The 11,470-nt window shown below is 44.9% G+C and overlaps 1 protein-coding gene across 1 annotated transcript; it reads right to left on the reverse strand.

Moving 5' to 3' along the window:
• Nucleotides 1-861: 861 nt before the first annotated feature.
• LOC123992624 (neurofibromin-like) lies at nt 862-8,736 on the reverse strand. The gene is made up of 16 exons (XM_046293920.1): nt 8,621-8,736; nt 8,460-8,527; nt 6,273-6,349; nt 5,929-6,074; nt 5,676-5,849; nt 5,184-5,311; nt 4,997-5,071; nt 4,731-4,862; nt 4,447-4,584; nt 2,398-2,511; nt 2,162-2,241; nt 1,886-2,009; nt 1,464-1,633; nt 1,207-1,280; nt 1,025-1,108; nt 862-918 (listed from the first exon to the last, which is right to left on the reverse strand). The coding sequence occupies exons 1-14, from the start codon at nt 8,667-8,669 to the stop codon at nt 1,208-1,210; spliced, it is 1,548 nt and encodes a 515-aa protein (XP_046149876.1). The 5' UTR covers nt 8,670-8,736; the 3' UTR covers nt 862-918; nt 1,025-1,108; nt 1,207.
• Between the last annotated feature and the right edge of the window lie 2,734 nt (nt 8,737-11,470).

Genomic DNA, 11,470 nt, shown 5'->3' on the forward strand with positions numbered 1-11,470 from the left:
GGCACAGCTTGGTTTTCATCTGGATGGCATGCAACGTGTTGCCTAAGACACGCACGTACCTGGGGGGGTGAGATCAGACCGAATAAGGTCCTGAAGAGTGACAACTGATTAGGTATTTCATAAGCTGTGAGTGTTTGTCTCTCACCTGACCAGGTTGAGCATCATGGTCTCTATGCTGGCCTGTCCAAGGTGCTCTGAGCTGCCCTCAGCATGGTTATCCAGTAGGTTCTTCATGATGGCAATGGTCTGCTCCACAAACTGTGTGTTAGTGTCATTGATGGGGACCTGCAAGGGCACAGAGACAAATTAATTAAATCAGTTTAAACTACTTTCCTGCTAATGTAAACAAATCAGCTTTATAATGAACTAATGAAATTCAACAACATCAGCGCAGGCAGGGCTCTGTGCTGCAATCAGCAAAAAAGTCACCATCCCCCTGTAAAACTCCCTAGAATGACATTCTACACTAATACAATTCAAATAATTGGTTAACGTGCCCCATCCTCCTCCGCAGCCCATCCACTCACCGGCCCCTGTGTCGAAGAAGCTTCCGATGCTGTTCCTTAGCTTGTTGAAGAGCATGTGGTACAGGACCGGGCTGAGCTCCAGCCCCAGCAGCTCCTTGACGTTGGTGCGGACGTGTAGACCCACCCTCTCATGACCACATACCAGCAGGACCAGCAGGCGGTCCAGGAACCTGCCCAGGGGGGTTTCAGTGGAGGAAGAGGAGGAGCAGGTGGCTGAGGCTCCAGCTGCAGCGTTGGAGACCTCACAGACGCCCACAGAGACCATAGAGTACTTGCGTTCGCTCATGGGGCCCATGGGGGGGCTGTAGGTGGTGGGGCCACAGGGCTTGCTGTGCTGAGACAGACACACCCCACCCAGAGCACACAGGAAGCCTGTCATGTTGATCCACTCCTGCAGGGGGAGACAAAGGGGGTAGAGTTTGGAGCAATGGTCCCTATATTATTATTTTTTATTAACAGTGAAACACACCCAAATCCTAAAATGTAAGTGCTCTTACCTGACCATCCTCCACCTTGTTTTTGGGAAAGTTCAGAATCTGTTTGGTGTCCTGCTCCCATTTTGCATGCGTGTCCTCCCATGCCTGGGGTGAGACATGGAAACAAGAAGGGACACGTCACTAATACTGGAAGGATGTAAGCAAGGATAAACTGTATTTTATGCTTCTTTATTCTTTCACACCTCAGTGTTTCCTGCAGTGGGGTGCTCTATCCTTCTCAACAAGGCCATCACTCTCTTCTGCAGGGTGAAACGTCCTACCAAACAGAGAAACAACTAGCGGAGTCACTGTCTGAAACCGTTGGCCTTTTTAGTGACTCTCAGAGCATGTTATAGTGGTGTTCAAAACAGTGTTTTTACTGACCGGTGGCCATTATGTTGCTGACGGAGGCGAACTCTGTGAAGGTGGCGTAGTTGGGCAGGATGATCTGGACGAGCACCTCGTCAGCGGAACAGCGGATGTCAGCCTCCTCACACAGGTGTCTGAAGCAGGACATGGCCACCAGCACGGCCTCGGTGTCAGGGCTCCACAGAAACATGTATAGACACACCTCCAGTTTGGTCTGGGCCTGTCTGCAGATGGGGCTCCACTGCCCTGCGTGGCACACTCCTGGGCGAGCAGAGAGGAGTTAAGACACATCCAACACACATTTAGACATGTCCAACACGTGTATTTGACTTGTATAACTGCAAAACACTCCAGACGGTTTTCCAGACCTAAGCTAGTCCTAGACTTAAACATTATTTTGAATGGAAATTCTCTATTGAAAGTGCTTTTTAGTTCAGAACTAGGCTTAATCTGCGTCTGGGAAACTAGCCCTCAATGGTTATTCTGATGTGAGGTTAGAGTCCCTGACCTCACCTTGTTCTTTAGGAGGAACTTGTTCCTGCAGATAAGGATCTCCCTCAGCCACTTCAACACCTCTGTACTGTTCACCATCTGGTGACCAATCAGTTTCTTGCAGATCAGGAAGAGAACCAGGGAGCTGCAATGGGATAGGCCAGTGTTAGAGCCCAATGGGATCTCAACACACACCCCTAAAGACTGGGACTACTACTGAATCCATGACCAGTGTGTCTGTCTACATGGATTATCTCTGGACTGAAAAGCCCCCAGAACTAAACCATGTCCTTGTACCTGATGTCCCAGAAGGTTTCAATGGGGGCCTGAGGGTTCCACAGCTCAATGGTCTCAGGCAGGTGCAGCACCAGCAGAGCCTGGGCAGGGAGAGAGAGACAGATAGGGAGAAATATGCCTTACTTGAAGTTGATAATTCAATGCTAGGGAATAGAACTGAAGTGGACAGAATGAGAAAGAATAAAGAAGCAGAGTAGATGGAGTGAGAGTAAGGGAGAGAAGGAGTGTGAACTGACCTCCATGGCCTCCTGGGAAAGCTGGGCTGTACTGACCAAGGGCACCAGCTGCACCAGGCCTGCGATCAGCTCTGCTGTGCTGCTCTGGGTCTCCTGAGCCTGCTTCCCTGGGTTCTACAACACACACAATGTCAAACATGCATGTATGGGTGAACGCAAGGGCGGAGAGGAAATCGAACCACACACAAGTGGAAGGGAGGGTGATTAACTATTCAAACAGAACCAAGGGACATTGTCTCAGTATATACAGTTGAAGTCGGAAGTTTACATACACCTTAGCCAAGGACATTTAAACTCAGTTTTTCACAATTCCTGACATTTAATCCTAGTAAAAAAGTCCCCGTTTTAGGTCAGTTAGGATCACCACTTCATTCGGTCATTATGGCCAAACAGTTCTATTTTTGTTTCATCAGACCATAGGACATTTCTCCAAAAAGTATGATCTTTGTCTCCGTGTGCAAACCGTAATCTGTCTTTTTTTATATGGCGGTTTTGGAGCAGTGGCTTCTTCCTTACTGAGTGGCCTTTCATGTTCTGTCAATATGGGACTCATTTTACTGTAGATATAGATACTTTTGCATCGGTTTCCTCCAGCATCTTCACAAGGTCCTTTGCTGTTGTTCTGGGATTGATTTTCAGTTTTCGCACCAAAGTACGTTCATCTCTAGGAGACAGAACGCGTCTCCTTCCTGAGCGGTATGACGGCTGCGTGGTCCCATGGTGTTTGTACTGTTTGTACAGATGAACGTGGTACCTTCAGGCATTTGGAAATTTCTCCCAAGGATGTACCAGACTTGTGGAGGTCTACAATTTTTTTCTGAGGTCTTGGCTGATTTCCTTTGATTTTCCCATGATGTCAAGCAAAGAGGCACTGAGTTTGAAGGTAGGCCTTGAATATCAATTCAAAATGATTTCTATATCCCTTCTTACATCAGCTGACATCTCAAAGTCCTGTACAGAAACCCAGCCTAAAACCACAAACCGCAAGCAATGCAGGTGTAGAAGCACAGTGGCTAGGAAAAACTCCATAGAAAGGCCAAAACTTAGGAAGAAACCTAGAGAGGAACCAGGCTATGATTGGTGGCCAGTCCTCTTCTGGCTGTGCCGGGTGGAGATTATAACAGAACATGGCCAACATGTTCAAATGTTCATAAATGACCAGCATGGTCAAATAATAATAATCACAGTAGTTGTCAAGGGTGCAACAGGTCAGCACCTCAGGAGTAAATGTCAGTTGGCTTTTCATAGCCGATCATTCAAATCAAATCAAATTTATTTCTATAGCCCTTCGTACATCAGCTGATATCTCAAAGTGCTGTACCGAAACCCCGCCTAAAACCCCAAACAGCAAGCAATGCAGGTGTAGAAGCACGGTCATTGAGAGTATCTCTACCGCTCTTGCTGTCTCTATAGAGTTGAAAACAGCAAGTCTGGGACAGGTAGCACGTCCGGTGAACAGGTCAGGGTTCCATAGCCGCAGGCTCCATCCACAGGTACACCTCCAATTGACTCAAATGATATCAATTAGCCTCAGAAGCTTCTAAAGCCATGATATAATTTTCTGGAATTTTCCAAGCTCTTTAAAGGCACTGTCAACTTAGTGTATGTAAACTTCTGACCCACTGGAATTGTGATACAGTGAATTATAAGTGAAATAATCTGTCTGTAAACAATTGTTGGAAAATGACGTGTGTCATGCACAAAGTAGATGTCCTAACTGACTTGCCAAAACTATAGTTGGTTAACAAGAAATATGTGGAGTGGTTGAAAAACTAATTTTAAATTGTATTTATTTTTTATTTTACCTTTATTTAACTAGGCAAGTCAGTTGAGAACAAATTCTTATTTTCAATGACGGCCTAGGAACAGTGGGTTAACTGCCTGTTCAGGGGTAGAACGACAGATTTGTACCTTGTCAGCTTGGGGATTCGAACTTGCAACCTTTCGGTTACTAGTCCAACGCTCTAACCACTAGGCTACCCTGCCGCCAACCTAAGTGTATGTAAACCTCAGACTTCAACTGTATGTGGTGGTTGGTGTCAGACTTACGTGCAGCATGAGTTTGGGGTCAGCGTGGATGAGTTTGACCAATGCGAGGAGGAGGCACTTGTAGCTGCGTGTATCCAGGTCTGTGGTTTTCTCTTTGAACTTAAGGCTGGTGGTCATTTTCTCTTTAAATGACAGAGTCTGTCAGAGAGAGAAGTTGTAAATGTAGGTGTAGCTAATACATACTTTTCCTAAGAGGTTCGCTTACACAGGAAAACAAAAGGTGTTTCAAACGATTGGTGTGAAAGTGAGTGTGAATGTGCGTGTGTGTGTAGTCCCTTTCTCACCTTTCTCATGCGTAGTGGGGCATGTGTTTGAAGGCCTTGCATCACTCGGCTCAGAGTGTCTGAGAACATTAGTCGCAGCTCTCCAGAGTAGCAGTACACTGCATCAATCTTAGGCCACCAGTCCAGATCAGACTAAAGGATGAAGAGGATAGAAGATCATTAATATTGCACTGCTGTGGGAAAGGCCAATGAGATCAGCACTGTCCTATCAAATGTACTTCGACTGAACTTGGTAGGAAGTAGTAGTGGAGACGGTACAAACTTACATTGGTGATGATTCTGTGCAGGGAGTTGACCAGGACAAAGTGAAAGGTAGAGGGCGAGGCGGAGGCCAAACAGACCTGAGGAGATTGTCTTTATTAATGTTTTGTCAAAAAAGCCGCTTTGACACCGAGGTATCATTCAGACATGGTCTGCACATTTTCTGCCAATGTGCTGAGCAGACTGACTGACCTTAAAGTGCTGATTGTTGTGAGGGTTGATACGGAAACAGGAGACGAAGCAGTCGATCATGAGGTCCACGTCTGCGTTCTGGCTGCCTTCCCGCGAGAGAAGGGCTTGGTGGGGTTGAAGAGCAGGGCCTGATGGGATAGATAAGTGTCTGTATGTGACCGTCTGCAATATTCCAAATGAACCAATTTCCCAATTAACCCTTACGCAAGGGGCTTTGTGAAGGTCTGAAAGGATTGGATAGGTATTAGCAAAATGGTCATAGCTCCATAGCGGTAGCACTAGCACAAAAGTTGCACTATAAAAGTCTAAGGGGTAGCCATAGGCATATCAATCATTGTTTACCGTTCAGGACGTTGTAGATAGAAATGTTCTATATAGAAAGGACATTGTCAATTTTACTCCACGACTGGAATGACGAACATAAAACCCAGACACCACTGCTGTAGTGTTCCCTAGCCCCCAGAGGGCGACAGAGTGTTTCGTTTATCTGACCTCGAGGTCCACCACGATGGACTGCACCAGGAGGAAGATGCCCGAGTGGTCCTCCCGGTTGATGTAGGTGGAGGCCTTGCACAGTTTGACACAGGCGATGGCTGCACTCTCTGTTAGTTGCTTGCTGCCCCCCTGGCCTGCTAGAGCCTTCCTCAAGCTCTCCAGGAACAGCTTCTGTAACGAGATAGGTAGTGTGGCTGATAGAGAGAGCAACTATTTAATCCCAGTGTGTGTGTGCGCGCACTCATCTCACCTTGTTGGCCTTGCTCTCCTCCACCAACTCTCGAGAGATGATGTGTGTGATCTCGGACAGAGGATGAGTAGGATGATCTGTAGAGGCCACACCACTGCCTTCCTCTTGGCACTCTCAGCAAAGCTGTCCACCAGGTCAAACAGCATCTAAAGGGCGTGCCAGACAGACGAGTGAGATAGCCCTTAACTCATCATACTTCTTATTTATCGTCCTGATCTGTTCCCTACAGTCTTTTTGAGACTGAAGATTTCACATTTAAAAAAAAAATGTAAAATGAAAAGTGCATGTAATGATAGCATCTGCATTGTGTTTCAGTCCAATACAAGGCACTTGAGAATACTGACCTGCCATGTCTGTCTGTGGTCTCTGGTAAGAGCATGGTAAACTCATCAGGGTAGTTCTCTTCCCAGTTCCAAAAGGCCTGGGGAGGAACACAAATATTTAGAACTGTCCTCTCTAGAATGGGACAGTAGCTATGTTTCCATTAACTTTTCCAGTGATTTATTGGCGACATTTACAACGTTTGAATAGAAAATAATGTTTATACATTTGCAAAAAAAAATTAGAATAAGGCTGTAATGTAACAAAATGTCGAAAAAGTCCAGGGGTCTGAATACTTTCCGAAGCCACAGATCAATTGCCTGCTACGGTGCATTTCCATCCAACTGTCTTGTGTCGATAAAAACAGCTGGACGTAATGACGTCACACCAACAAACTGAAGAAGACGTTTTCACAAAAACCTAGTGTTGAATAAACATGAAGGAGTTGAAGTGTTTCCATTATCCATTTAGGCAAATTGCACATGAATAATATGGCGACAGCCTGGATTCCCTCCCAGCCATCTGTCTCATGTCTCAGGTAGCCCACAAAGGCCAGCATGGATAGAGCGCAAGAATTTACTAATCTGCCATAGTCTAATAATTCCTATGTGCCAATTTATTGTCATGGTGAACCTTGCACTGCAGTTGATCTGAAATAATGGGATAGTAAAACTTGCATAGTGCTCTGCGTACCATCAACACTATTTGGCAATCAACATTTATTTGAAAAACATTGCTTCTATCATCATTTGTAGCAATAAAGAAAGTTTAAAAAATGGTGTCAATCTTTAGAGCATTTTTCCTATAGCTGCCATTTCATTACACATTTCAATGTTTTTTCCAATAAACCTGCATCAATGGAAACCTGCATCAATGGAAACCTGCATCAATGGAAACCTGCATCAATGGAAACCTGCATCAATGGAAACCTGCATCAATGGAAACCTGCATCAATGGAAACCTGCATCAATGGAAACCTGCATCAATGGAAACCTGCATCAATGGAAACCTGCATCAATGGAAACCTGCATCAATGGAAACCTGCATCAATGGAAACCTGCATCAATGGAAACCTGCAACCTGTGATGTCCTCAAAGTGGAAAATTGTATTTTAAAACATTTCACCAGCAGCCAAGAGGTGGCAATAGTGAATACCATGAATAATACACTACATGTTCAATGGTATGTGGACACCTGCTAGTCAAACATCTCATTCTAAAATCATGGGCATTAATAAGGAGTTGGTCCCCCTTTGCTACAATAACAGCCTCCACTCTACTGGGAAGGCTTTCCACTAGATGTTCAAACACTGCTGCGGAAACTTGATTCCATTCAGCTGCAAGAGCATTAGTGAGGTTGGGCACTGATGTTGTGCGATTAGGCCTGGCGCGCAGTCGGCGTTCCAATTCATCCCAAAGGTGTTCGATGGGGTTGAGGTCAGGGCTCTGTGCAGGCCAGTCAAGATCTACCACACCGGTCTCAACAAACCATTTCTGTATGGACCTTGCTTTGCGCATGGGGGCATTGTCATGCTGAAACAGGAAAGGGCCTTCTCCAAACTGTTGCCACAAAGTTGTAAGCACAGAATCGCCTAGAATGTCATTGTAAGCTGGTAGAGTTTAGATTTCCCTTCACTGGAACTAAGGGGCCTAGCCTGAACCATGAAAAACAGCCACAGACCATTGTTCCTCCTCCACCAAACTGTACACTTGACACTACGCATTGGGGCAGGTAGCATTTTCCTGGCATCCACATGCAGATTTGTCAGTCGGACTGCCAGATGGTGAACCGTGATTCATCACTCCAGAGAACACGTTTCCACTGCTCCAGAGTCCAATGGTGATGAGCTTTACACCACTTCAGCCAACGCTTGCCATTGTGCATGGTGATCTTAGGCTTGTGTGCGTCTGCTCGGCCCAACATCAGTTTTTGTGCTGACGTTGCTTCCAGAGGCAGTTTGGAACTCGGTAGTGAGTATTGCAACCAAAAACAGGCAAGTACACTACGCACTTCAGCACTCAGTGGTCCCATTCTGTGAGCTTGTGGCCCATCACTTCACGGCTCACCGGTCAGCAACTGGTGTGGCTGAAATAGCCAAAACCACTCATTTGAAGGGTGTCCACATACCTTTGGCCATGTAGTATATAATAATACACCAAAACATAAACACAAAACAGCAGCACTGAATATAGATATATTGGTGCACAAACCTTTTCCAAACTGTTAATGACGGCAAGTTGGGCAGGTTTCTTCAGGGCTTTGAATTTTAATACCGTTTCTGAGAGGATGTAGTAAAAAGTCATAGAGTATTAGCAAAAAACTATTTAAAAACGAGTATGACAAACAAGGAATTGAGTGAGTGTGTAGCTACCTTGGAGCAGTCTTTTAAGTTTGGAGCAGTCCACATTGATGTACTGCATGAGCTCTATATCGTGCACATCCACAGTGTCTTCTGAGCAGACTGTCAGCTCCTGCAACCTGAGGGAGAACACAATGGATAAGGACTCTCAGACACTGCCATGGCACAAGTTCGTCCAGTCAAACATGACATGCAGTCAAACATGAGATGCAGAGAGGGAAAAGAGGACAGCCTTGTAGAGGCTGTAACCCTGTGGCACCAGTTTCTCAGGAGAGTGGCTAACAGGAGGGAATAGCTTGGCCAGTAGCTAAGACTCTCTGGTTCCAGCTCAGAAACCGGATTGCATAGCGGAGAAGGTACGGTGGGATTGAATCTCAGATGATACGAAAGAGGTTGAAGTTTGAGGTTTTTAGGCGGATACTTTTCGGAATAGAGGGTCCAGATTGTCCAGCCCAGCTGATTTGTAGGGATCCAGATTTTGCAGCTCTTTCAGAACATCAGCTGTCTGGATTTGGGTGAAATAGAATAATGGGCTGTTCCCCTTTGAAGCAGAGCACTTTTGAAGAATCTAGGATAGCAAAAGTAAAGCCGTGATAAATGCTTTTCGGAAAAGGGTCAGATTGTCCAGCCCAGCTGATGTAGGGATCCAGTAAAAGAACATCAGCTGTCTGGATTTGGGTGAAGGAGAAGTTTTCCTAGCCCTCAGTGCAGTGGGAACCAGGTGGTGCTCTTATTCTCCATGGACTTTACACATGTCCCAGTGGTCGTTTTCCTAGAACTCAGTAACTAACTGGGCAGCTGGGAGGTGGTGTATTTTATTTCCCCAAAACGTTTTGGAACTAGCCTAACTAACTGCAACTAACTGTGTGAGTATTTTGGTTCCTGGCATTTCCCTGATGCTAGTGCATGGATCGTTACAGGATGCTAGTGCAGTTTTTGGCTGCACGCGAGGTTTAGTCAGGTCTGGCAGGAACTAATGGTCTGTAACTGGGTCATTAGTGTCTAAACTTTGATCAGCATTTCCAATCTTGACTACGAATCTCAGATGAGCAGAGTTGAAGGATCAACCTTCCCAAGTTCTCTCACAAATTGTCCAGCCAGCTCATTTGAGGGATCCAGCTTCAGTTGAATTTGGGTGAAGCCGCTACAAGACCATGGTGCTTGCCTAGGAGCTGAGGGGAGGCACCTCAGGTGACCTGGGCTCTGATATGCTCAGGGCTGATATCTGCGTTGTGCAAACTGGTATTATTCGGGCTAAAGTGGCTGGTGTCTGAGCTACTAGGTAAAGACCGCTAGCAGTGGCTAACAATGACTAAATAGCTAGTAGCTAACTAGCTCTGATGGAGGTTCTTATAAGTAGAGGTCAATGGTGGAACAAACTTTTTCAACCCGATACCGATTAAATCAGACTATTTTTATTTATTTATTTGTAATAATGACAATTACAACAACACTGAATGAACACTTATGTTAACTTAATATAATACATCAATAAAAATCCATTTAGCCTCAAGTAAATAATGAAACATGTTCAATTTGGTTTAAATAATGCAAAAACAAAGTGTTGGAAAGTACCAGTTTGCAATATGTGCCATGTAAAAAAAGCTAACGTTTAAGTTCCTTGCTCAGAACATGAGAACATATGAAACCTGGTGGTTCCTTTTAACATGAGTCTTCAATATTCCAAGGTAAGAGGTTTTAGGTTGAAGTTAATATAGTATTTATTGGACTATTTCTCTCTATACCATTTGTATTTCATATACCGTTGACTATTTCATGTTTTTATAGGCACTATAGTATTGCCAGTGTAACAGTATAGCTTCCGTTCCTCTCCCCTACCTGGGCTCGAACATGGAACACATCGGCAACAGCCACACTCGAAGCAGCGTTACCCATCGCTCCACAAAAGCAGAGCAAGGGGAATAACTATTCCAAGTCTCAGAGCGAGTGACGTTTGAAACACTATTAGCGCGCACCCCGCTAACTAGCTAGCCATTTCACATCGGTTACACAGCCATTAGGCTGATAGGCTTGAAGTCATAAACAGCGCTGTGCTTGCGAAGAGCTGCTGGCAAAACGCACGAAAGTGCTGTTTGAATGAATGCTTATGAGCCTGCTGCTACCTACCATTGCTCAGTCAGACTGCTCTATCAAATCATAGACTTAATTATAACATAATAACACACAGAAATACGAGCCGTAGGTCATTAATATGGTCGATTCCGGAAACCATCATCTCAAAAACAAGACGTTTATTCTTTCAGTGAAATACGGAACGGTTCCGTATTTTATCTAACGGGTGGCATCCATACGTCTAAATATTCTTGTTACATTGCACAACCTTCAATGTTATGTCATAATTACGTACAATTCTGGCAAATTAGTTCGCAATGAGCCAGGCTGCCCAAACTGTTGCATATACCCTGACTCTGCGTGCAATGAACACAAGAGAAGTGACACAATTTCACCTGGTTAATATTGCCTGCTAACCTGGATTTCTTTTAGCTAAATATGCAGGTTTAGAAATATATACTTCTGTGTATTGATTTTAAGAAAGGCATCGTGTTTATGGTTAGGCACAATCGTCAACGATTGTGCTTTTTTCGCAAATGCGCTTTTGTTAAATCATCCCCCAGCGTTGCATCGATTATATGCAACGCAGGACACGCTGCTAGATAAACTAGTAATATCATCAACCATGTGTAGTTAACTAGTGATTATGATTGATTGTTTTTATAAGATAAGTTTAATGCTAGCTAGCGACTTACCTTGGCTTCTACTGCATTCGCGTAACAGTTAGTTGTGGAGTGGAGTGCAACGAGAGGCAGGTGGTTAGAGCGTAGGACTAGTTAACCGTAAGGT

Source organism: Oncorhynchus gorbuscha, linkage group LG13 (assembly GCF_021184085.1).
Source record: "Oncorhynchus gorbuscha isolate QuinsamMale2020 ecotype Even-year linkage group LG13, OgorEven_v1.0, whole genome shotgun sequence".
Taxonomy (NCBI): Eukaryota; Metazoa; Chordata; class Actinopteri; order Salmoniformes; family Salmonidae; genus Oncorhynchus; species Oncorhynchus gorbuscha.